This window comes from Fopius arisanus, unplaced genomic scaffold (assembly GCF_000806365.1).
Source record: "Fopius arisanus strain USDA-PBARC FA_bdor unplaced genomic scaffold, ASM80636v1 scaffold00010, whole genome shotgun sequence".
Taxonomy (NCBI): domain Eukaryota; kingdom Metazoa; phylum Arthropoda; class Insecta; order Hymenoptera; family Braconidae; genus Fopius; species Fopius arisanus.
The window spans coordinates 214,824-239,388 of record NW_011887749.1 but is presented as its reverse complement, the minus strand read 5'-3'; the positions used below and the strand labels follow the sequence as shown (position 1 = coordinate 239,388).

General features: G+C 41.9%; 6 protein-coding genes across 6 annotated transcripts; 3 read left to right on the top strand and 3 right to left on the bottom strand.

Annotated features, from left to right (window-relative positions):
* Positions 1 to 69: 69 nt before the first annotated feature.
* On the top strand, positions 70 to 3,211 carry LOC105274212 (ethanolaminephosphotransferase 1). Its single transcript, XM_011317130.1, has 4 exons — positions 70 to 473; positions 994 to 1,062; positions 1,126 to 2,097; positions 2,170 to 3,211. Exons 1-4 carry the CDS (start codon positions 405 to 407, stop codon positions 2,230 to 2,232), a joined length of 1,173 nt encoding a protein of 390 aa, XP_011315432.1. The 5' UTR covers positions 70 to 404; the 3' UTR covers positions 2,233 to 3,211.
* Positions 3,212 to 3,226: 15 nt separating this feature from the next.
* Positions 3,227 to 3,939, bottom strand: LOC105274211 (coiled-coil-helix-coiled-coil-helix domain-containing protein 7). Its single transcript, XM_011317129.1, has 3 exons — positions 3,755 to 3,939; positions 3,589 to 3,687; positions 3,227 to 3,383 (listed from the first exon to the last, which is right to left on the bottom strand). Exons 1-3 carry the CDS (start codon positions 3,821 to 3,823, stop codon positions 3,276 to 3,278), a joined length of 276 nt encoding a protein of 91 aa, XP_011315431.1. The 5' UTR covers positions 3,824 to 3,939; the 3' UTR covers positions 3,227 to 3,275.
* A 14-nt stretch (positions 3,940 to 3,953) lies between these two features.
* Positions 3,954 to 5,405, bottom strand: LOC105274210 (serine/threonine-protein phosphatase 2A regulatory subunit B'' subunit gamma). Its single transcript, XM_011317128.1, has one exon. The coding sequence runs from the start codon at positions 5,328 to 5,330 to the stop codon at positions 3,990 to 3,992; it is 1,341 nt and encodes a 446-aa protein (XP_011315430.1). The 5' UTR covers positions 5,331 to 5,405; the 3' UTR covers positions 3,954 to 3,989.
* A 161-nt stretch (positions 5,406 to 5,566) lies between these two features.
* On the top strand, positions 5,567 to 7,149 carry Zmynd10 (zinc finger MYND-type containing 10). Its single transcript, XM_011298428.1, has 4 exons — positions 5,567 to 5,776; positions 5,848 to 6,504; positions 6,566 to 6,936; positions 7,017 to 7,149. Exons 1-4 carry the CDS (start codon positions 5,567 to 5,569, stop codon positions 7,084 to 7,086), a joined length of 1,308 nt encoding a protein of 435 aa, XP_011296730.1. The 3' UTR covers positions 7,087 to 7,149.
* A 6-nt stretch (positions 7,150 to 7,155) lies between these two features.
* On the bottom strand, positions 7,156 to 8,269 carry RpS12 (ribosomal protein S12). Its single transcript, XM_011317127.1, has 5 exons — positions 8,213 to 8,269; positions 8,044 to 8,080; positions 7,740 to 7,874; positions 7,451 to 7,655; positions 7,156 to 7,255 (listed from the first exon to the last, which is right to left on the bottom strand). The coding sequence occupies exons 2-5, from the start codon at positions 8,058 to 8,060 to the stop codon at positions 7,187 to 7,189; spliced, it is 426 nt and encodes a 141-aa protein (XP_011315429.1). The 5' UTR covers positions 8,061 to 8,080; positions 8,213 to 8,269; the 3' UTR covers positions 7,156 to 7,186.
* A 598-nt stretch (positions 8,270 to 8,867) lies between these two features.
* Positions 8,868 to 11,386, top strand: LOC105274208 (uncharacterized). Its single transcript, XM_011317126.1, has 2 exons — positions 8,868 to 8,946; positions 9,628 to 11,386. The coding sequence occupies exon 2, from the start codon at positions 9,643 to 9,645 to the stop codon at positions 11,080 to 11,082; it is 1,440 nt and encodes a 479-aa protein (XP_011315428.1). The 5' UTR covers positions 8,868 to 8,946; positions 9,628 to 9,642; the 3' UTR covers positions 11,083 to 11,386.
* The last annotated feature ends 13,179 nt before the right edge of the window (positions 11,387 to 24,565 follow it).

Here is a 24,565-nt window from a genome sequence, read left to right as displayed (position 1 = left end):
CATTTTAAACCCCTGACATGCCCCTCTGTCCAACTACATCGTCTTCGTCAGCAATTATCATGTGTCAACGTCGGAAGGCGCACGCGTACCTACAAGCCAACATTTTTTTAACTATCATGGTGGATAGTTAACCGGATAAAAAGTATAAACGATGAGTGAACATCTCATTACTTTCAAATAGTTGTTAAATTAGACTCGAGAGTTATTTATTTTAATATTAAGAAATATATTAAAGTACTTAGATTTAATCCAAGAGCATCTGGTGAATTACTCCTAATAAATAGAGGCTAACCCGCATCTATGTAATTATCAATGAAAAAAAAATAGTCTATTAGCGGGAGATAATTAAAAGCCTGGCTCGACAATTTTTCTCCCTGAGTATTGCGTACTTTTGATAATAAACCATGACACGGTTGAACTTGGAGGTGAAGTATCTCACTCAGGAACACCTCACGGGTTTCGAGAATTACAAGGTAATTTTTTTTACTATATCACTATTAGATTTAACATCTAGAATATATCGATGTCATCGCTGAGAAAGGAGGTATTCAGTCACGGTGATGACTCAAGGTCATGATATTATTTTCTGTCACTCGCTAGTTTGCACAATTCAATTCTTTCATATTTTTTTTTTACGGAAGCCTGATAACGCAGGTCTCGGTGAATTGTCAACGACAATTATCAGAACAGGTGACAATTCTGTTTATGCAAACCTCGTTTTACCTTGATGTATGCGAGAATACATCTCTGATAAGAGAAATGTTAACAATTCTACGGAAAACCATTGTTCAGCTACGATTTACTATCGATTGTTCTCCCAAAATCGAATTGATTAATCATTTAATTACAAAACTATGTAATCAGTTACGAGATATTGAGAATAATTTCAAGAACTCCCGAAGGATCTCGAATTGTTACGCCACAAAATAGTGACTATTTGAGAATGTCTATCGCTGGATTACAGAATTCTCGAAATAATTTTATTTTCCACAGTACAGCTGCTTGGACACGAGCCCATTGAGCATCTACGTGATGCACCCATTCTGGAACAAAGTGGTAGAGGTAGGAAAACCACTGGTCCACAGATAAATAAATACCACCCGATTAATAATTTTAATCTTCCAGTTCTGTCCAAAATGGGTGGCACCAAATGTCCTGACGTTTGCAGGCTTTCTCTTCACAGTGCTCAACTTCCTGGTATTCTCCTACTACGATTACTATTTCTACGCGTCGAGTGACGATCACCTAGAGTACGACAGAATCCCAACGTGGATCTTTGCTTTTGGTGCATTCAACATCTTCATGGCGTACACCCTGGACGGAATAGATGGAAAACAGGCGAGAAGAACGCAGACATCGGGTCCCCTAGGGGAGCTTTTTGACCACGGTTTGGACAGCTGGACAGCGATGCTCATCACCGTTTGCATGTACTCTGTATTCGGTAGAACCGAGCACAGCGTATCACCCTTGAGGATGTACTTCATTCTCTGGAATGTCTTCATAAATTTCTACCTGAGCCACTGGGAGAAATACAACACTGGAGTTCTCTTTCTCCCCTGGGGCTACGACGTATCGATGGTTGCTACAATTCTCGTGTTCCTCCTGACGAATTTCGCAGGGTACAGAGTCTGGAAGTTTGATCTACCTGGGGGAATGACTGCGGGAACAATCTTCGAGACGCTTCTGTATGCCAGTGCTCTGGTATCGAATCTTCCTGTTGTACTTTGGAATATTTACAAGTCCTACAGAGACAAGACTGGGAAAAATCGAACGATGGGGGAGGCACTCAGGCCACTTGTTGCACTAGGTGTTTTCTTTGCCATCACCACCTTCTGGGTCAGTCACTCCAGGAGTGAAATACTTGAGAAGGATCCCAGGATCATCTACTTCGCCAGCGGTACCATCTTCTCGAATATCTCCTGTCGACTCATTGTCGCGCAGATGAGCAACACCAGGTGCGAGCTTTTGCCCTGGATTCTACTTCCTGTGGGTGGCGCTGCTGTTTTCAGTTATATTCTACCGGAGTATGACCTCGTCACGATGTACATCGTCGCCGTCGCTTCACTATTAGCTCATGTTCATTATGGAACTTGTGTTGTGAGTGGATTTTTTTATAATTCTTTGGGAGATTAAATAATTCAATGAGATGAATTTTTGTTCTGTCCACAGGTTCGTCAGATGTGCCATCACTTCCGCATAAAAACATTCCGCATACGCGAACACTCCGAATGACTACTTGCCGACGATGCATGTTAAAAACGAAGATCTCCTTCGGAGAATGAGATTATGCACACGTGTTTCATCAATTATCAATTATCGACGAGAGAGTCAATCGATGTAACCGACAAATTTATTTGAAAATACTGAGAATTTGTGCGCAGAAAAAAAAATCCCCAGCAGCCTCTCGATGCCCTAATCAGATCTGATCTCTTGTCTTTGTTTTTCAAATTATTTATCCCGTGATTGTGAACGATTTGGCATGATTCGAACTCCTGGTTTGACCGTGTGTTAATTCATTTGCAATCTGCACTTCTTCGTTTTTAGCGTGCGTCGTCCCTCGGACGATTAGTTAATAATTTTATATTTATGGTTGCCATTACACTTTCACATTTCGAAGGCTTATGCCTTTGTTTATGATTTTCCGAGCTGATGAGGGCGGAAAAAGAAACTATACTCAAAAAATTATTCTGTAATTATTTCAGTGGCGAAGTGTTAAAGCGAGACAATTCGAGTTTAACATTTCTGTAATGACTGATTTATGTCGAGAACTATTGGTTTATAGAAAAAAAGCTGAAGGACTTTTTTGCAGCTGATTAAATTACCATCGAAAAAGATCTTTTGATATTTTCACCTGAAATCAATAGTTTCTTGGATTAATCAATATTGAATAAAATAAAAAATCGACTTGTCGCACTTTATGACTTCTGATGATTCTTGTATATATTGTGATATTTCATTCGATAGAAATTTTCACATTAGATCGAAATATTAGATCGCAAGAATCCGGAGCGGCTGTTTGGTGCGCGTTATCGATGAATCTGTATTTGAGATGGAAATTTTAATGTAAGGAACGATGTACAAACTAGTCCCACCCCAAATCTACGTTAATGGATGTAAATATCGAGTGTACATCAACTGCATTTACCTAACATACTCTGGACGAATGATAATGTAACTAATCAGACACATTAAACACTTTCTGTGAAAATAATGTCTCCCGTGAATATTTCAAAATTATAACAATTATATCATATTTATTACTACCAATTACAAGACTATCTGCGCATTTTCTCCATGTACTCGGCCTTTATTTTCTTTCGATCATCAGGTAGTGGGAGCGGTGGAGTTATTCCTTGACGCTTTCTTGACCACTTCACCTCATTCTGAAGAAAACCATTAATAATCTCGAGAAAATAATATATAAACACCTAAATATCTCCTAATTTCAGAGAGATACCAAAAAATGTGTAATTACCTTTTTTGTAGTTCGTCATTAGTTCTACAAAAAAGGTCGAGACAAAAATCGTGATATCTGTCTTGGACACCGAGATATTTTGGCTTTTGGTTGAATGGTAGTTGAAATCTCACCCAAAATTTTTTACACGCTTTAAAATTGTCGAAGTAAAGAGTGCAGGCGTCATAATTGTAATTATTTTTCTCTAGACAACGTCGGGAGCCTTCCGACTCCTAGAAGATTAATTAAATGGTAATTAGTACGTAAATACGTGGAGAGATGATGAATAATGTTAATTACCTCGTGACAGGGGTTATCTAGTATGAGTTGCTGTTTTGCAGCTTCTATTTCAGATCTGTTTTTCGCCATTCTCCCGAAAAAACTTAAAGGTTATGTTTAAATGATCAAGTATTTAGAATAATCAAAAGCAAGACTGGGAATTTCGAAGGAAATTGATAAGAACGAAACAATTTGATTTCTCAATGATTAACACTGAAACGACTTTACAAAACAAAATCTTTATTTAAAAAATCAATTACACATGAGATGATTCGTCCCCACTGTCAGCAGCCATGGCTTCTCTATTCTCATAAGCCCAGAATCCATGGAATTCAATTAAAATACTGATCATGGTGTCGCCCTGGCCACAGCTGAGTAGATCCTGGAGAGTGATCCTGCAGGAGTCAGCAGGTTTTACCATGTCAAATATCTCGTCCTTGACATCTTCAAAGCTGACAGGCTCCTGTCCATGCATCTTCATCTGCTCCTGAATGGCCCTGAAGAAGTAATTCAAGCAGAAGGTGTCGAGATACCCCTTATTATTGATATCCAGGATCCTGAAGAGATAATGAAGACTCTGAGGCTCGTGTCGATTTTCCAGAGCGAGTACAAAATCAAGATACGTTTTATAATCCATCTCCCCTTCGTACGTGAGACACTCCTGGAAGACCCTCTCCAGAAATACCCCGGTGAGGGTTCCAGTGCCATATCCAGACAATTCCTCTTTATTCAGCATTCCATTGTGATCCCTGTCAAGATTGAGGTACTGCCCATAGACCTTGAGGGCGGATGGCGCTGAAAACCAGTTGGCCTCCTGCAGATCCTTGGGAAGATCCTCATCTCGCAGCTCCAGGAGATCGTCCAGGAAGCTGCAGGCGAGGATATCCTGGATTCTCACTCGTCCTGTTCTCAGGGGATCCAGGAAGAAAAGAAATTTTCTCACTGCTGTGCAGACGTAGAACGAGTGGAAGGATTTCTCAAGACCCTCCAGCTGAGGTAGGGTGGGTATCAGCTCGAGGATATAATTCTCCAGGTCTGATTCCCTCAGGTAGCCCTGACCTGTCACGTCGTACAGGGAGAGACCTATTCTCGTTTGGTGGAGCCAGACTTTTCTCATGACGTAATTGAAGAGTGCCATTATGCTGATCCTTCCGTGGGGATCACCCTGCTGGAGTTTGGCGAATACAACAGCTGTGAAGTAGGGAGAGCATTTGGCACCTGCTAGTCTACCCACGTTCTTGAAGTCCTCGTAATTTATTAGCTGTTCGTCACCAGACAGTGGAGGGCTGTGGTGTTTGTCCAGGAGGACCCACAGGGCCTTCAGCTCGTTGTTGTCCAGGAGTTGGCGGGAGCGACGTTGCAGGAATAATGCTCTGGTCTCCTCTCGAAGTTTCTGAGGGAGAATCTCATCTTCTTTTGGCAGCTTGAAGTAAAATTTCGGGATTATCTTGTATGTTTGGTTTATGTTGGATGATTTTGCCCCCTTCCAGCTCTCGTAGAGTCTCTGGAAGTGCTTGCCCTCTTCCTTCTCGATTATCTCATGATCTTTCCGATCGTTTTGCGTTGCAGCTCTCCTCAGGATCGCTGACAGCTCCATTTTTCAAGATTATGTTTTCATGGTCGGAGTCACTTGTGATTTTGAGTTTTTGGAATTCTTGGCATTGTTGGCAGTTCGATGACAACAAACCTAGGGATTTTAACGATCATTGCCAGCTGACGTCTGGGGTTATCGGGGGATTCCCTAGGTGTGGAAATTTAGCGGGAATATTTGGTTGCTATGGGAACGAATTGTTCGTGAGGAAATTGTTTATTAAGGTTGTGAATTCGAGAGAAATGGGTGATGAGAGTGTTGAGTATATTTTGCCACCCTGGGAAGCAGAGGCTTTAATCGAAAATCTGAGGCCCTCGAGTCTCGATGAAATCGGGATGAAAAAATGGTTCGAGAATCATCAGAGGCTCATGCTTCTGCATCAGCAGAGCGTTTTGGAGATTAGCACGTTGAGGGAAGAGGCTGTCAAGGAGTGGTTTGTCAATTTTCAAAAGGTCTTTTTAAAAATTCGTGAAACTGCAGTATTTTCACTGATTAGATATATCCAGTATTTATTGCATTGCAGATCCCGATTTTGATTTACGAAGCGATTCAAATCTCTATCTGGAAGGAAAAGGTATTTCCGGTGATAATCGGAGCAAATGGCGAGCCCTCCAATACTTTCATGATGTACAGTATTTTTTATCACGAAAGTCTAGTTGTTTCTCTCCTGGAGAACGTTCTCTTCCACTCTGACAGCGTGGAAACTCTAGATGATTCGGCTCTAGACCTGGTTGACTACTCCATAGGCAATGTGACTGCTCTGATTTTTTCTGAGACAGAACCACAGGTTTCCCTTCCAGAAAACGCATCCTGCCTCGAGGAATTAGTTTTTAAACGACAGCAGATGCAATTCGATATCGCGATGAAGTCAATTTCGATTTTGTCGTATCTGTCGGGTTTTGCGGAGAGTCTTTCCTTGGCTGTTATCAAAAGACTCATGGCGACTCATGATCTGCCCTATCTGATGACGACATTAATTGAGAAAAAGCCCTGGAGGAAAATTAGTAAAGAGGGCGAGGAAATTTATACGTCCACTTGGGAGAAAGTCAAGGAAAACGAAAGGGATAAAATCTGTAAGACTGAGGGACAGATTTGGATCGCACTTCGAGAACTTCTCTTGAATCCTAAATGCGCCCCGTATTATCCAATCAATGAGTTCCGAATATCGGAATTGTCGAAGGTAATTCTATTGAGGTGTAATTTGAATAGAAATAATTTTTTCATAAATGTATTTCTATCAGCTGCAAAAATATCTGCACGAGCGAGTTTTGGATCAAATATCTCCTCTGATCGACCTACGTCGATGGCTGGGGTATCTCACCCTCTCGCCTCCTGCGAACAACTCAAACCCTCCGATTTCTGTGGAAATAATCCCCCAGATTCGCTCCTCTATTCTCGATAAATACAGAAAGAAGTGGAAGAAAATCGCGAAATTTCAGGGAGAGTTGTTCTACAATAATGACGTCAATCATGTTAAAAGTTACGCTGAAATACTCAGTGCAGCGTACGATGTTGATAAAATTGTGGCCACAGCCACTAAAACTTGCGCTCTTTGCTTGCAAATTGCAACAAAAAAGTGCTCGAAATGCAAAATCGTTTGGTACTGCGGAAGGTAAACAATATTTCATTTTCACGTGCACTGTAATCACTGAAATAATTAAAATTATTAAGAATAATTGAAATTCTTCACAGGGAATGTCAAGTCAAAGACTGGACTACCCACAAGGATCAATGCGAGATGATAAAATCCGCTGAAACTTGAACTTCAATTTAACGCATTATTTTTTCTCATCGATTTAGTGGTAGGAACTGAATAAAAATAAAATACGAGTGGAATACGATCAAAGTTTTATTAAAATAACTTAGTGTACAGCATTTTGTTTGATGTATTCGATGAGTACGTCCTTTGCTGGGGTTTCCTCACCGAAATCCTGAAAAAAATTGACAAACTCAAAAATCGTTCAACTAAATGAGAAAAATCTTTTGTTTATAATAATTATTCAGCCAGGCGTGTATCAGCACGGTTTTTTTAATATTTGGGTTCTCCTCAGAAGAGGGAGCCTAGGTTTTCATCATTTTAATTACTGAATAAAAGAATTATAGAACAATTGATGTATTTGGTGTACCTTGATAACAACGCAGGAGCATCCGACAACTTTACGTGCCTTTCCAGCGTTATCAATTTTGCAGAGTCCAGCCCATTCACCAAGTTTCTTATTATTATCAACCTTGATGAAGGGAATCTGGTGCTCGTTGCAGAGGGCTGTCACAAGCTTCTTGTACATGGGCTCATCGCAGTTGTCAGCCAAAATGCAGAGCATTGCTTGCCTCCTGCAGGATTTACATTTTAAAAAAATCCAATGAGTCTCCAATACACCATAAATTATTCTTATTATTTTTAACATTAAAACTGACTTGTCGAGAGCCTTGGCGGCTTCATGGAGACCATGTACCACTCCATCATGGATAAGTGCGTTTTTCAGGACTTCCTGGAGAGCCTGATTCACGTCCATGGGACCTCCAACCACAGGTGCTGGGGGAATATCATCGCTATAACCAAAAAAAATATTGCACTTTGCAGATGGAGGCGATGATTGCCTGGTTAAAAGATGCAGGTGAATAATTAATTACAATCGTGGAGTGGAAAATAGTACGGAAATTATGTGAAGGAATGAGGGACTGGAAAACTCGTGTTGTCAAAAATTTGAGAGGCACTTACGCTTCTGTGTCGGACATGGTTATCGAATGTTTGGCCGCTGAAATAAAGAAACCATATTATTAATCCCTTCCACAAGCCACAATTTCACATTTTTAGTTGAAGAAATATTGAATGATGCCATTGTTAATTATGGATTATCGATGGTGTGTTTCAAGCGTGCTGCGTGTACCTTTTCTGATGGAGAAAGAGAAATGGCGCTGGAGGCGACTCTAGAGGTGCCGATGATGAATTTCCCCTGTCGCCATCTTTTGTTCGACAGTAGTATTCAAATCCGGCGGGAAATTATAAATCCAAATGAATCCAATTAAAAATTCGTGTTAATTACCGAATTGTTTGGAAACTATTGATTTAACGTGAATACTGTAGAGGACTTTTTTGTAGCTGATTAAATTTCCAGCCGAAAATATCTTTTCATATTTTCTCCTAAAATCAGTAGTTTCTGAGATTAATGGGTATTTAATGGACTTTGACAAGTCCCGGAAGTTGATTTCAAGAGTTCAGATCGATTATCAGGCAGGGTAATCAGGGAGTTAATTAATAATCATATGCTTAATGAATACTCACCGTTAGTCGCATGGATTCACATGTTTTTCGTCAGCAAGTACCAGCGGTACTGTTATGCACTTGAGGATCAATTAAGAAAATAGATTTACGCATTAAATTTCTCAAGGATAAGATAAGATTTAACAAATTGCGTGGATATACCGGTGGAACAAAATTGTCTTTTAACGAACGGTACAGCCCCGGGTGGAGGGGCTGCACCTCAATGCCGTTGGTTCATAATGACGACATGCAGATGCTGACTGTTAACTGAAGAGACCGACCGCCGATTTCAGTTATCGTCGCGACTCCGCGAGGACAACATCGAGGATCATTAATTCTTCAAAATCCGTGATAAGTTGGGTAAGTCGATAATTTTGTAATTGTTAATCATTACTCCGATCATCACTCCTCGCTAATCAATTTATCATTTTCTGGAATATTTATTTCGCGGATAATTGACCTGTCCTTGAAAGGGGATAGCGCAATTATGTAGTTTACGGTACGAGACTTTTTCGACTTCTTCACACACTGATTCCGCTCGCGAATTTATAATTAGAGCGTTCTAATGACGATATCAGCCCAAAGTACATTGAACCAGTTTTAACTGTAAATATCTGTGGCAATTGTCTCCGTCACGGACAATTTTCAGATTTATTCCGTTTTAAATAGAGTGTCGTGTCGTTGACATTGCGCCGATTGTAAAATCGATTATTGAGTGATCAATGATGGATCGAATGGTAATTTGAAAAGGTGTCACTGCGTGGGACCGGAAACCCGATAACCGGATCCTGGGACCGATCAGTTTGTTACACATAAAGGCTTACGGAAACGCCTAGGGAATTATATTTGTCACGGTAATACCAGTCCGTGCAATTTGGTTTGTCAGGATCACGCCAACGCACACCGGATGATTGTTCATTGTTCATTTCGGTGAAAGAACATGAAATTACCGTGACATTTATGCACCACTGATTTTGGCATTTCAACGATTTGAAGTCTCCCTCGCACCAACACCTGTTTTAATGAGTTCTTTTGTTGCAGCTAACAAATAACAATATGCTGCTGATTATTTCGTTGTTCAGTGTGATATCATTGACATTGAGTGCTGGCGTGGGTACAGCGTGGGATGTGTCGCCAGGTCAGCAAGGACATACGACCCATCCAACCTGGCCGAGGGTTGACCTGTCAGCATTTGAGGTGAGGAGTGTCAGCGGAGTTGGCAAGCTGATCAAGGACGAGACAGATCAAGCGAACTCAAAGCGAGAAGCTAAAGAAGTCGAGGATATGGGGAGTGACTATGTCCCGGAGGTTCTTTTCGATCACCCCGTGTTCAAGGGAGTCCTAAAGAAGCCGAGGAACGATCCTGACGTCGAAATGCTGCCAGGACCGTGGGAAAAGTCCCGAAAGCCAAACCGCGTTGGCAGAAACCGACAGGTTTGTCCGGAAAGCCTGGAAGAAGACTTGACCTCTGCAGAGGTTATTCGGGAGAAGCCTAGGGTACGGAGGAACGCCGATGAAGAGGATCGGGTGATGGAAAAAATATCTGGGACGAAAAACGTCAGAGAGCCTAGATTGAATTCACCAGAGTCGTGGTCAAAACAGCCGTTGGCCGTTGAATTCCGTCACAGAACGAATTTAGACAGCTCTGAAGATGACTCCAGGGGGATGAGGCAACAACCCCCGCGGGCGGATTTTGTCACTCAAAACAGGAGGAGCTATGCCGAAGGGAGGGAAGCCAGGGCTCTACCGGTTGGAAGAAACTACGAGGATGTGCCCTACAGAAACTCCCTGAGGGACCGAGACCTGGATGTGCCTTACTCAAGGGGATATTTCTATCCGGATCACTTCAGGACCGAGCGTGAATACCTCATTCGCGGGGTCAATGACCCCGGCTTCTCCGCGGACAGGTATCGTATCGAGGATTACGATATGTACAGGAATCGTCCGACACCGAAGCCAAAGAGAATTATTTACTACGCGACTCTTCCGGAGATCGTCAGGAAACCCGTGGATACCAGGAGGCCTTACGATTTTCGACCATACGACACCACGGGGAGGGCCTCAATGCCTCCGGTCAGGGACACATACAGGAGACTTCCTGGTATTGATTTGAAGTACCCGTACCGGTATCCTTACGGCCAGGATTCGTATGATCCATACGGAAAGAGAAATTATTGGGAGCGCCCATACATGTCTTATGACAGGATTGATGACACCCGCTACAGGGAACAAGACCTGGACCACGCGAGCTTCAAGGAAGTGTTGGGTACCGACGAGGGCCACAGGAGTCCCGTGAATCCTGTCGAGGGCAGGACCCAGGGCAACCTACCCTGGCCTGTTCATGTTGGGACTGAACTGAATGTCAAGGACAATGAGAGAATCACTGGGCGCAAGGTTTTTGGACAGCACGACGACTTTGAGCGGTTCCGTCAGAACTCCAGGATCGAGCGAGAGGGCAACGTAGATGCTAAGGATGGGGGCAATAATCGGGATTGATTGTAGGTTACTGTAGGGGAATTATTTAGGGTTTAAGGATATTTCGAATGGAGGGGGTTACCAATGCTTGAGATTTTTTTGATTCGACTACTTGCTGAGGGAGAGGCTGCTCTGGTTTATGTACGTTAATCAATGACTGAACGGAAACATAAAATTTTTACTGTTACTGGAGAAGAGTATTTCCGCGGTTCTTCATATATTTTTAATTTTTTTGTCAGAGGATAATTGTAGCGGATTTTATACAACGTTTGTATCGGACACAGTATTTTTATGTATTCAGAGAAATAAATACATGTGAATCACAGATCTTATGGTTTTTTTTTGTTTTTGCTTCCGAATTGAAACCTTGTATTTAACCGATTTTGAAGATCAATTTTGAGAAAACTCGACATAAATACGGTAAAACTTGCAGTAGCTGCAGAGATATTACACCTTTTCCATGAATGTATTTCCTTGAATATCACTTGAACTACTCAACGGATTTTTTACATGCAAGATCGTCCGCGCGTGCTTCGCGGATTTTTCTCGATATTATTTTTCTATCGAGAGCTATTTAACATTGAAAATTGTAAACAATGTCCTTGAATATGACGCCATTTTCAATTTTATAGTGTTGGCATTTTATGAATGTGTTAATATTAGCTGAGGTTTTTAATAAATTGACCGTTCAGTTGATGATGAATTAAATAATCACCCACTTGTCCTACCGCAGAACGAAATTTTAGCTTTCATCGGTAAATTTCCTTCGACTCTGTTCAGACAGATTTCTGCAATCTAATACAGAAATCTTCCTTACCACCCCTGCCTCTCGAGAAATATCGAGTCCATCCTCTAGCGCCCTCTACCGGGGGCTCCCAGAGCCCGTCCCACCTGAATTACAGAGTCAGTAATTTTTTCGGGTTTAAAAAACTCGAAAAAAATTGAAAAACAATTGTCTCGCGTATTAAATCCACCAGATTCTCTTCAAGAGCTTCATAAAATAAACACAATAATCCAAAAATCGGTTACACGAATCGAAAATCCTTAGAGCGTGAAGCTGACCGATCAATTTAGTGAATAGCCCCGAAAGTGCCGTAATGCAAAAGGTGGCCTGACGAGGGATAAAAACCGTCGGACGGCATTTACCGAGAGCCATATGGAATTTGGACCCGAAAAATAGTCCCGTGCAGGAAATTGCTAACGACTTAAACGCCGGGGCGTTGCCCAGGACCTTCTCATTCAGGTCCTGCGAAACTCTTTCCAACATCACGAGGGATTGTGATGGATGAACCCCAGGGACTATGTAATTTGGAGGCGTTATGTGTGTACCATCGATGGACACGTAGGTGTTGCCCCAATATGACGCTCTCCATTTTTTTCCCTCATCCCGTATCGTTGCTCCCACGACTCCTCATGTCCTGGCTTTAACCCCAGGACACAGCACCTGTTCGTTGAGATGGAAAAAAAGTGATCTTTCAGGACTGAAAGACTGAAAGACCGAAAGACCGAAGAGGCCATCAAATTCTCGATCACGATCGACACGTCGTCGATAATTCATAAATCGAGACTGTTCTGACACATTCAGGGAGTCGCAGAACATGAAATTATAATAATACGATATTGGCTAGGTTCTGACTGCGATTAGTCTGTCCAGTGGATTATATTCCAAACCCATTTTATACATATTTTTTTTTTTTCACTCCAAGGTTTTCTTTTTCGCTAGGATGCACCCTCCGGCCAGCCGACGTCATGATAAATGACCAAATCCTCATGTAGTTTTTAGCCGACCGCGAGTTTCTCTCTCGTTTTCATTTTGCTTTGTTTATTTCACTCTGTTTCTTTCTCGTAAGCGTTTTCGCTGTGCACCGAAGGTCGATGCCACAATTTTGTTGTAAATCACTGTAAACGTTGACGTAAACATCGGGGTAATTAGATACACTTACCGGGATGTGCGGTGGGTTTTCATGACGGGGAGGGAAGAGGAATCCGCTTCATCTGGAAGGTAAGGAAAAACTTTATTTTAGAAACAGTGATATTTTATCATTTGTCGGGGGGGTTAATTCAGAATTAAAGTCATACTCTGGAGTAAATGTCAACGGAGTAAATGTCAGGGGGTTGTTATTTACGGTGAATTGAAATTAAGAAGCTGGTGATTTTTTTTTTTATCCTCAGAGCGGTTACAGCGTAAATCCATCGTGGGGGTGTTCTGCCACGAGAAAAAAGAAAATACCCTTCGGCTAATTTCGAGACTCACTGTTGTTTATTGCCGAATCCTTTTAGCTGGCGTGGGATTAAGAGAATGGGAGGGGTTTTCTTGGACGAACGGTGAGGAATTAAAAGATAAGTATGGGACAAAATGGGTGTGATATTAAAAACGCTAATCACCCCTGTCTCGGGATAACGACACTCGCCACTCAGGAGAATCCTGTGCAACCCCAAGTTTTAATGGCTTCATTCTTTCTGGGTGATGCTTTTCTTTTTTCTCCGGGGGATCTTTCTCTCGGTCCTGAGAGCTTCATACCACCTTGGGGACTGGCTCGTTAAATCTCTCGCCCCTCATGTGTCTTCAGACGTCTTATTTGGAATGGAGCTACTTCGGATTGCGTTATATTTTACCTTGTGGATTAATACCCCAGGTAATCCATCGATATTTATAATCGTCAATTGCACAATTCGACCAAGTGACACTAGTGCAATAGTGCGCAAAGGAAATTTTTCAATTGCAGTGAAAAAAAATGAAACTCTGAAATCAGCTGCAGTCTTCTCGAGAGTAAAATGAATTTAATATGAATTTTGAAGGTTCATTTAACTGCCCTCAAAATCGATGAACCTGTACACCTTATAATTTAATACAACTCGGTGCTTTTTGGGCCATCCAGTTTAATGGAAAAATACGTTCCGGCCAATTTTAACTCGGGGATCGCGGAGTTGTCTCGTGCGAACAAAAAATATTCGATTCAAGGGAAGACGGAGAGAATAAAAAGAGTGCCAGGTTAATCCGTAATAGGATTATAATGCTGGGTATATGTCGGCGTGTGTTGGTGGGGTACGGGGGAACGCGGGCGTGGCGTCGGGTTCACTTCCGCGAGCCGAGGATGCACATTTATGGAAATTAATCCACTTTTTATACCGGAATAATTAGTCCATCTGCTCGTTGACTTCCGTGATTCATTAATTACCCAATCATTGCGTCAGTTGATTACCGAGTTTCGCGTTATTCATTGAATTACGACTGGTATTCGACGGGTATGTCAACTGGCTCGTCGATTCGGTGGAAAAAAATTTCTCTCGTTATAGCGCCCAAGGTTTGATTAACAACAAACGCCCATGCGTTATGGACCATCTTTTTTTTTATTATTATTCTCCTCTTTGTCTATCCCTTCGAACCATAAAGAGAGAGAGTAACAAGCAAAACTCTCTCCTGAACGTAAATATGTCTCGGCTCAGTTATATCTTCATTATAAAGGCACGATGGGCCCTTGAATGCAGAGGAGTTAAGCAACTCCTTTTGCGAAATGGTGAGCAAGAATTATTAGGTATCACTGGCCTCGGCTCAGCGCAAATAATTGGCGTCCAAATAATTCCGAGTGATTCTTTAATTTTTTTTCTCATCCGTCGCTGCAATTAATCCGTCAATTCGATGAATTTTCCACCTCGACCTCTATCCCGATAATTAACACAATGAGAAAAAAAAAAATATGAAAAATATAATGCACAAGTGTTTCCGTTGATAGTAGATTTTCTCCTGGAAAGGTGAATATGAAACCTTGAGGGGAGGATTCTTGAGCTCCTCGACTTCCGGTTGCGAGGCGAGCTAGTGTCCCTAATTACCGTGTCGGTTCATGAATACGATTGCTACGTAGCCGCGGTTTTCATATATCCATGGTGTACTCGGGGCACGGAAGCTAGCGTGGCGTCACTCGGTTGTTATTCGTTCACCTCATGAATTTATGTATCTGCATTCCCCAACGCAATTCCAAAGTCATACCCCCACGGATAGTCCATCCGAGGTATTCTGAATAAATTCACGTGACGATTTGAATGGTAGCACATCCAATTGTCCTCACCACCCTCCACAGGTGAATATGATCACGACGACGATCGTGTCCCAGGGAAGGAAATGACAGTGCTCGATTTACCATATTAGCGTTAATTAAGGCAATTATGTCTCCTGTGAGCACGATAGTGTGTCCGTTGACTCTTGGTTCATCCATATTCAACAGCCCATCCAGATCGAGCCACTTATCTACCTATAACTCATCAGCTGTGATAAATCCTCAGTGATTTGATTGAGTGGCTGTCCCACGTTGAATAAATAAAATAACACAAATGCCGGATTAATGAATTGATATGGGCGGGTTGTTAAAGATACTGGTGGGCACCAAAAGGGGGCTGAAAGGAGAGGATATACCTATACCAATGCTGAGAGAAGGGGGTTGCAGAGGTTGGAAAGGAGAGTCTAGCTGCAGCTATGACCAATGGCAGCACGGGGACAGGAGCTGTGCGCGGCCTCTCTGCCGTATCGATCCCGACAAACTATACCCTCTACAACCCCTGGTGTACAGTCCTCTCCCGGGGTCACCTCATCCGTCCTACCCCATTCCACTCCTATATACACTCTCCAACCGGTGAATCTTCGTCTCTGCTTTTTCCTATCCCTCTCCACCCCCCCACGGTCTGTCTCACCCCACACCACCCATTCCACCCATTCCACATCCAACTTTGGTCTTGTTACCCGTTCATCCGGCCCTCCATCTAAAGATCCATCTTTCCTACGGTAGTCCCTGGAGATATCCACCTACACCGATAACACTATCACTATGAGGAGAATTCGTGTCTATGATGGGATAGTGTTGGAGCAAGTGGTGCACCTGTTTTCTTCATTTATTTAATCATATGGAATTGTGAGGGGTGAGAACAGTTGGTGGGGACTCTCGGTGCCGGTGGACACCAGGAGGTCGTGATGGAGTTTTGAGAAAACGGGGGATGGAATGCACACGATCCGTTGAATTCATGACAGCCCATTTTTAAGACACGGGATTGCAGATTCTCGGGGTTAAATTCATTGGTATTTTTCTGGAGATACGCTTGCGCACAGGTAGATTATCAGGGAGTTGGTGATATTTATATGTCACCAAGAGGTTGGAATTGTCGTGCGCGCAACTCTGGTGACACTATCAGGTTGGCTCTTCGGACATGCGTAATCCGGTGGCCTATCGGTGGCCGGGATTATTAAAATTTGTCGAGCCAATGAGAAACGTCGCCAAATCGAAGTGCCTCCCTCGATACCGGTCTCCAGTGTCACTGTCGCTGGTTCCTGGAGTTCAACTTCATGAGGAAGTACCACTTTATTGCTCTCACTATGAGGACGATGGAGTGGTCGCGTTTGCTCGTTTTGTCTCGAAAATATGATGAGTAAAAAAGAAAAAACGGGGAAGGTCTCATCCCGTGTGCATCCTTCTCGTATCCGCCTACTCCATTATCCCCGCGATGATGAGTGCGCGGGCGTGTATGGGGGCCCTCGTAACACACATCAGGACGGGGCGATTACCCTCCTACCTTTTTCTCAACCTGTGTTGGTGAATTCGTGTTTGCGAACCGAGGACCGATCTTTTCTCCCCTGTTTCAATTTTTTTATTTTACCACAGTAAGTCCTGCGTCGATATCTGACCGCGTTGTCTGGGCAGAATGATTTGCGAGCGGAAAAATATCATACGGGAATATTGGTAATATAGATCGATTTTTTATTTCCGATTTTTCGAAATAGGTTTTCAGATCGCGATGCCTTTTTTTTTTCGATCATCATTGTGCAGATTGGGGAGGGAAATGCAGTCAATTTGAAAATTTATTCTCGCGTTGGTGAGTAGTGAGGGATGAAAAAAGAAGAGGAATGAAAACGAAACAGGACGAGCAGGATTATTTCGTGAATATTACATTTGTGACTCGGCGAGTGGTATATTGTGCAGAGGCGTTTCAGCGGTTCCTAATTTCCTTCGGGAATGCCCCACGTTTACGTGACGCAGCTCGAAACTCCCGTGCCTTATTCATATTCAGCAATTTTTTTTTTCTCCTCAAAATTCCGGGATTAATCACCCCGGAAAAATCATCAACGCGTCATTACGGGGGTCTGCAGTCCAACTGTTTCCCCTTTCGTTGGGGTGAGAACTTTTTCATACAGAACTTTATTCTTCAAATCCTCTGTGACGCGTTTCATTCATCAGAGATTTAAAAAAACGCCGACGTAAGCACTTTAAAATTGTAACACTCACGCATTCGAGGAGATCGACCAATAGTCGGATAAATTCTAGAAAATGCCGACATAAGATAATCGATACTCAATATACTGTGCGATGTACGAGATTTCCGATAATTTATTTGGAAAATCATTATTTTTGGGTAATCGTGAATGTCTCGGGTGTTTTTACATATTTTATAATAACAAATAGTTGTCAGAAGCGAGGGGGAGACACGAAAAAGATGGCATACTTGGAGAAGCGAGAATCTTGGCCGAGGGGATGAGTTTTGTCAGTGCTGGAGGCAAATGAAATTGTATTAAAGTTTCACCTCGGCGAAGTCTCCCTTTTTACCCTCTCCCAAGATTTTCTTTCGACACCCCGCGATGGGGCCCTGAGATATTAAACTTGTCGCTTTAACGTAGAATGAAGCGCTGGAATGGGCGAGACTCCCCATTCCCCTAGTTTTCGCAATAAACTGCTCGCCTATACCCCGATATACAGTTATATATTTTAAGATACAAAATATCTTGCGAACGTCTTTTTTACTTCTGTTCGCCAGAGGGGCGGTGATTTAGTCCGGGGGATGAAAAAACTTGGGGATTACGTTGATAATTGAAAAATGGAGCGACACGTGTCGTTATCCCGTGCCAAATGGTCAATGAATTTTTTTTTAAATGAAAAATATATAATCAGACGTTAACCTGGGATTAAATAATCGGAAAATAGGTGTGACGAAAGAATTAAATGAGATGAAAAAAATATCCAGTGAAAAGGTAGAAACAGGTTGCCGACACCTCTCGGCTGCCAATTTGCCCGACTCACGCAACTAGACGCTCATATTTTATTTACGATATAATTGAGATATATTGAAACGTGGGATACAGACGTCCAGCTGAGCAGCACGCCTGGACTCGAACAATTTCACCCCAGCATCTTCGTAATTATTTGTCAGTGAAAAAAAAAAAATATACAACTTTTTACTCCAATGCCTGAATAATGCATGCACCATGTTCACACCCACCATGATATTTCAATAAAATTATCGTTGTCATTAATAAGACGGGCAAGTGCTTTGATCAATAAATCAGGTCTGATGAAAATACGAGTAATTAATTAATTGGATTTTTTTAGGGCTCAGGTGTTGGTCTCTCCCTCGGGATAACTCACTGTCATCTGAATAACGAGCAAGAGACTCTAGTCTAGGAAAAAAAAATGGGCCAGACCTGGGGGGCTGGACGATTCGCTACCGCACAGAGATTTATTCACTTCTATAATCACAGGGTCTATCCCTTAAGGATTGTTATTGGCCTGAATTTTAATGCCAGATAGAGACGGAGATATAGGATTGAAAACAACGGGGGTGTTATTATTCCTGTGGCTTTGCGGTTGTCCGGGCAAATTAGTGGTTCTACCCGAATGAGGCCCCTAAAATCCATCTGTCATACGTTATCCTATATGCGCTGACGTGCCTAGGGTTGGATCCAGAGATTCCCCGAAAAAAACTATATTTTCGGAATGAATAATTCAATAATTAAAAATATTTTCACCGTCGACAGGCGTTTGGCGTCAGGAGGAGAGGGATGTTTTTTTCATCAGTTGGGACAGATTATCTCGACCGAATTGAATTTCGAATTCTCATCAGGATGATGATTGTCTCGCTACACTTTTTCTTCATTTTCTTTTCATTTTTTTTTTCTCTATTCTGGGCCCCTTCTGCCACTAATTACATAGGCCACGCTGATAATGGCCACCTTCGAAATGCCATAACAACCGCGCACGTCATCGTGATTTATGTCCGGGAAATGGGACGTGCCTCCCAGGCTAAACGTTCTTCTAGTTCACTATCGTCTTCTCGGGGATCCATTAAGAAATTTGTGATGTTTATTGTTCACTTATTTGGGGCCTCGAATGTTTGTGATGCACACGATTTTTCGGTGCAGATCCAAGTCGTGGGAAATATATATTTGTACTTCAGAAAATGTCTTTTTTCTAAATTTAATTTTTTTATATAATTGTTATAATTTGATATATTTAACAACAACCTTTGATCCGATATATGTTCATCTCGTTAATTCCATTATATTGAAAGAGCGATGGTTTATTTTGTTTTTTTTTTCAATTTCGATCAGTCGATTTTTCTTCGATACATCATTTACGTCTGGGAGCTAGTTTAATTTACGGAGGGATTTCAAAATATGCAAATAACTCCACATCGTCGCACGTACACATTGTATTATGCACTCCTTGTCCAGCCGTGTCCGTATTTAGAAATTCTCCTTGACAATTATCTTTCCGGTGTGGTAAATAACCATGTAATATTCATGGGAATTATTTTACCCTAGCCAGTAAAGTTCTCAATGCACAAGTTAAAGACAACGAGGAGACTGTAGATCAAACTGATTGTTCGTGCACCGTGACACTAATATACAGTCCTAGGCTTCACGATACGAGGAAACAAAATTTTTTTCAAATCATCCTTAATTGGATCGTCATTAACGATTTGCAATATAAAATTGTTAAAACACTGATTGTATTGAATTGCAAGTTAATGATTTGTGAATTAATCCACCGATTTTCCTCGTTCTGTTAATTCACGAAATGAAATTATTGGAATAAGTGGGAGTTCATAGAGGCAGTAATTATTCCCCTGAAATAATTCTTTTAAAATGTCCCGAGCTCTTCGATAGATACTCTCCTTACAGTTAAATCACGATGAATAAGGTGAACCCAGTGGGGTGTCGTACATTTCACGATCGTGCTTCATTCTCAACGCAATTATACGACGAAACGCACATCGCGAAGTGAGTATAGCCGCATGGCGTGTCCAGGAATAATATAATACAAACGGCACTGCATTTATGGTATTAATAATCGCGATAATAAGAGCGTGACGTACGTAAAAAGAGCATCAATGTGGCTCATTTTACAATGATTCTTATTCCTCAACTTTTACGTATCGCCCTTTAATATCCTATTGCTAAGCAATTACAGACTGGCTAACGTACGTGTTGTAATTGTACGTCTTCGATAATGGAAGGGGAAGGGTGGGGAGAGGGGGAGGTGGTCCTAAAGAAGATTAAGAATAGTCGTGGAGATTGCAAGTGTAATACACTGAGAGGGGAATGGGAGAAGACAAAAAAAAAAAAGACAAGGGGGTTAGTTGGGAGACTCAGTAGTCTCGATGACTTATGTGGCTCTGACGCTATCAGCGAGGTCTCTACCTATAGTCCAGGGCTTTGAGCCCCGGACTCTCTCGGACCGCTACTCGTAAATCATTGCGATCCACCCACGCCTTTTGCTCTTTACCCATCTAGGAGAACGTTTCTCCCCTCTCCTCCACCTCCTCCACCCACCCCACGACCTTGTGGATTTTCACATCGGCCCTTCGTCCTTTATCTCATCCCCATACCAGTCCTCTTACCCTCAATATACGACAATTAGCCCATCGATTTTCTCTTTTCTCTACTTCCTGTGCATTAAAGCTGAACTATTGGCCGCCAATCTAAATTTAATTTTCAAATTTCCCGCCTCAAATATCGATGGGGGAACAATGGAAATCTGATGTAGCGATTGAGAAATCGGTTATCGACGGAGTATCATGATAACCTCGAAATATTGTGGGGAGAAAAATAATGGAGAATATGGAGAATGAAACAATAAGACGGGGCAAACGGGAAAGGGAAAGAGTTTATACGACATAACACCCGAGAAACGAGCAAATTCGTTGTTTGGTCGCAGTGGATTATTTCAAGATGTCCTCAGGATAAAAAACGCGGTCTTTGTTTCCAAGAGGGGTTACCTTATGAATAAAACATTCGATAACGCATCTCGTCGTGCCTTACCGTCCTCGGGCGCATCCACGCGACATATAGGCGAAAGAATGAGAAAGAGAAGAGGGCGAAAAGAGAAATAAATAAAGACAAAAATACGTGAAGGTAGAATACCCCCAGAGGTAAATACCTGGACCCGTGACACCTGCAGGAAATCGTTACGTATATTTCTCTCTCTTTCCTTGAATATATATCAGGGAATAAATACACGGTTGTTTTTTTGTGTGTGTCACTCGATGATTGAACCTGCCAGTTCTCAACCTGATACATTTGGCCCTCGGGTTTCACTTCTACTCTATTGTGACGTCACAATACCGCATGCGCGCGCACCATTGAGGTTAGATCGACTCGGTGGGTTTTTCAATGGAGTGTATGGCCCCGGGGTCGTCACTCGGATACGAAAAAAATGGGTAAAAACGCGAGTTTTGAGTTTCCGCTCGACTTGGAAAATCCTCGGAGGCATGAAGCAGTTGGCAGTTGAAGGGTGGCAAAACCCCTGGCAAGTATCTACTTTCCTTTTTCATGCCATGCAAAACTGACTAAAGTAAAGCAACACTGGGCTTTTCAACCTGGGGTATGAGGGGGAATGGAAAGTTGTTGTATCTGTGTACTCTTCTTACTTCTTCTTCCGTGTCTCAATGTCTCCCTGAAGGCGCTTCACGGCAATTTGTGCTTCTGCCCGGTGCCTCAGAAAAGCAAACGCCGCTGGAAAATTCCAACATAAAAGAGAAGTTGAAACTATGCTCGTCGTTCTTATTACTGCCTCGAGCCAACCCCCCCAACCCCCTATCCTTTAAAAATACCCAACCCCATGCCCTAATCCACGTTTGTTGATGTTTACTGCTGTCTCGTAATGGTGCGAATATTTTCGTTCACTGGGGCCCAGAGTCAGTGCCTCTGATTAAATAATTTATCATTCACGTCGGGACTTCATTCCGCTATTTTATTCAATTGCATCAGCATTTCGTTTCTAAACCATCAAACGAATGCCTGAGATAACTGGGGGAATCCCAAAACGTGTTGGGCATTTGAGTTTGTTTCGGCGCACGTTAACAAATATGTCAAACAGTTAAACCGCGCGTTACAGGGCTGTTGAGGAGAAAAAAAATTAAGAATCGAAAGAAGAGTAAAAGAATAGGGTAACCCGCAAACGCATACTTGTCTAACTTTGATTAAAATTTTGAGATTCTACGTCCGGTTGGCGCTCAAACCACATGGCTCTCTCTTTCGGAATGCCGAGGGCTCATTTTCTCTGTATTTTCTACATTCACTATTTCGAATTGTCGACACAACCACATAAAACAATCGAGAGAATTCTCATTTGTCACAAGAGACGTATTCACTTCGAGAATGAGAAAAAAGCAGCAATAGTGAAAGGGTAATGGATTGTTTTAATCAGATGGTAAAATGACAGGATGTCGCATCGATCAAGCGAGACTGCAGTGACATATTCTTCGTTGACAAAGAACGATTGGGTGATTTGTCTGGTGAAATGAGGAATTGAGTTGATTCATGGTGGAAAAAATGAAAATGAAATCATTGTTTACCGTAACGTCATATCGAGAAGTGATATTTCATGAGATCAATGGGTAAAAATCAATATCTGGCCGATGTAAATAAGATTAAATCGAGGCGTGTTTGCAGATATAAAACTATCAGACCACCCGCAGTTGAAAGGACTGAATTTCACACGACTTACGCTCCACGAGACACAAAACATTAATACTTTTGCAATGTGTCGCCGTGAGGAAAAACACGAGGGAATGGCAATAGATATGTATCCCTGACTCTTTATGCCCACGACGCCGCATGTATGATTCCACGAGTTGTTATATTCAAATTCAGCTATGATTGTTCCAGAGGAATATTCCCGATACATTCCGGATAAAAATTGAAATAAAAATTTCACACGATTATTTCTCACACCCCGATTACACCTCTGCCACCAATTGCACCGCACCATTTTATCAATTTATTATTTCAACGTATTTGTTGTGGATTATACTTGGGATTTTTCTTGGTACCGTGACTTCCGGTGTGGTAAAATACGATTTATATCCAGCAGCAGTGGAAATACAGCGGGCTATTTTTCTCGACTCCTCAGCGGTTTTGTATTGCTCCACGTATCAAACTTTACGATTGTATCCAGGACTCTTATCGTGATATAAATCCACTACGTTTCGACGCTAATGGGCATTTCACTCTGGATTTGAGCGCGTCGATGGACGATAAGAATACATACTGCTAACTTGTGCCCAGTGCGCATTTACGTGTTCACCTGCGACATACGAGGCAACACCTGCTTACAAAATCTTGAATGGCAATTAATAGGGGGTGTTGGATTACTTCCCAGTGCTATTTGCTCTCTATTTTTTACCGGGGGTATATAAAAAGCCTCTTCATAAAACGAATCTCATTTTTTAGGGAACACTTCAAGCTCTCGAATAATCACTCTAAATTTAAAACCTGGAGATAAAGGGTTCATATCGAAATTAAATGTTAAATAAATTAAAAAATCCGAATGAGTAAGGCGAAATTGGCAGTAAAAATTTAAGACCGAGGATGTAGATTAAAAGCGTTGAAGGATGAAAGTAAATGCTTCCGGCGGAATATGACATTTAATTAAGACAGTTTGGCGAGCGAGGCAAGAGGTAAGGAAACATTTGAAGATATTTGAAGGCAATTAAAAATGGATGGTCGTTGGGGCCCTTTGAGGGACAAGTCAGGGTCTGATTGAACGCCCACAAAAGCGCCCCTGGATAATTCCATTGGGCTCAATTTAATTCGCTGGTTTTGCCTCCCTGTCGTTCTGGCTTAACCCCGGGGTATGTGAATTCTTTTAATCGCTTGATAATCTCGTTAATCCCGTGGTGTATCTCGCTGTGTACTAAATTTTTTTTTTTTTTAATAGTCGACGCGGTGGACATTTTTTCATATCACAAGATCTAACCGAGAACTACTGTGCGGGGGCGGTCACCCTTTGTTTCTGACCACTTGACCTGATGACAGATATGCCGAGGATTCTGGCTTCTGTGGAAGAGCCCACGCTGTCCTGGAACCTGTGCAATTCAACACCAGTCGTTTAACATATCGTGGGATATGAAAGATATGACTGGAAATTTATTTTTTAGTCAATTTCAGTTTTTAAAAATCACCAATTCTGGTTTTTCGTTTTAACGGATTCTTTTCTTTCGATTTCCATGAGTTATTTCATCGACAAAATAATTATTACACTTTCCTCATTCACTTCAGCTGCAGTCTCATCAAGTTTTTCCCTGGCGTAAAAAGAAGAGTACTTCATTGAATAAAATTTAGCGCACCAACGATCCTCAAGTGAATTCAGTGGAAGAGTAAAAATGCAAGGGAAAAAGGGAGGAGAGGGAAATGCGAGAGTGAAATTACGATTGGTAGAGAGACTTTACCCGAAAAAAAAGATAG

What these genes read in the sequence shown, in the direction of transcription:
- LOC105274212 (XM_011317130.1), top strand. Translation starts at nt 405, where the DNA reads ATGACACGGTTGAACTTGGAGGTGAAGTATCTCACTCAGGAACACCTC. An exon ending in CGGGTTTCGAGAATTACAAG is followed by an intron (nt 474 to 993) that starts GTAATTTTTTTT and finishes TATTTTCCACAG; the next exon opens with TACAGCTGCTTGGACACGAG. An exon ending in TTCATTATGGAACTTGTGTT is followed by an intron (nt 2,098 to 2,169) that starts GTGAGTGGATTT and finishes TTCTGTCCACAG; the next exon opens with GTTCGTCAGATGTGCCATCA.
- LOC105274211 (XM_011317129.1), bottom strand. Translation starts at nt 3,823, where the DNA reads ATGGCGAAAAACAGATCTGAAATAGAAGCTGCAAAACAGCAACTCATA. An exon ending in TAGATAACCCCTGTCACGAG is followed by an intron (nt 3,688 to 3,754) that starts GTAATTAACATT and finishes TTAATCTTCTAG; the next exon opens with GAGTCGGAAGGCTCCCGACG. An exon ending in AAGCGTGTAAAAAATTTTGG is followed by an intron (nt 3,384 to 3,588) that starts GTGAGATTTCAA and finishes GGTTTTCTTCAG; the next exon opens with AATGAGGTGAAGTGGTCAAG.
- LOC105274210 (XM_011317128.1), bottom strand. Translation starts at nt 5,330, where the DNA reads ATGGAGCTGTCAGCGATCCTGAGGAGAGCTGCAACGCAAAACGATCGG.
- Zmynd10 (XM_011298428.1), top strand. Translation starts at nt 5,567, where the DNA reads ATGGGTGATGAGAGTGTTGAGTATATTTTGCCACCCTGGGAAGCAGAG. An exon ending in GGTTTGTCAATTTTCAAAAG is followed by an intron (nt 5,777 to 5,847) that starts GTCTTTTTAAAA and finishes ATTGCATTGCAG; the next exon opens with ATCCCGATTTTGATTTACGA. An exon ending in GAATATCGGAATTGTCGAAG is followed by an intron (nt 6,505 to 6,565) that starts GTAATTCTATTG and finishes TATTTCTATCAG; the next exon opens with CTGCAAAAATATCTGCACGA.
- RpS12 (XM_011317127.1), bottom strand. An exon ending in GCCGCCAAGGCTCTCGACAA is followed by an intron (nt 7,656 to 7,739) that starts GTCAGTTTTAAT and finishes TAAATCCTGCAG; the next exon opens with GAGGCAAGCAATGCTCTGCA. An exon ending in GCTCCTGCGTTGTTATCAAG is followed by an intron (nt 7,256 to 7,450) that starts GTACACCAAATA and finishes AATTTTTTTCAG; the next exon opens with GATTTCGGTGAGGAAACCCC.
- LOC105274208 (XM_011317126.1), top strand. Translation starts at nt 9,643, where the DNA reads ATGCTGCTGATTATTTCGTTGTTCAGTGTGATATCATTGACATTGAGT.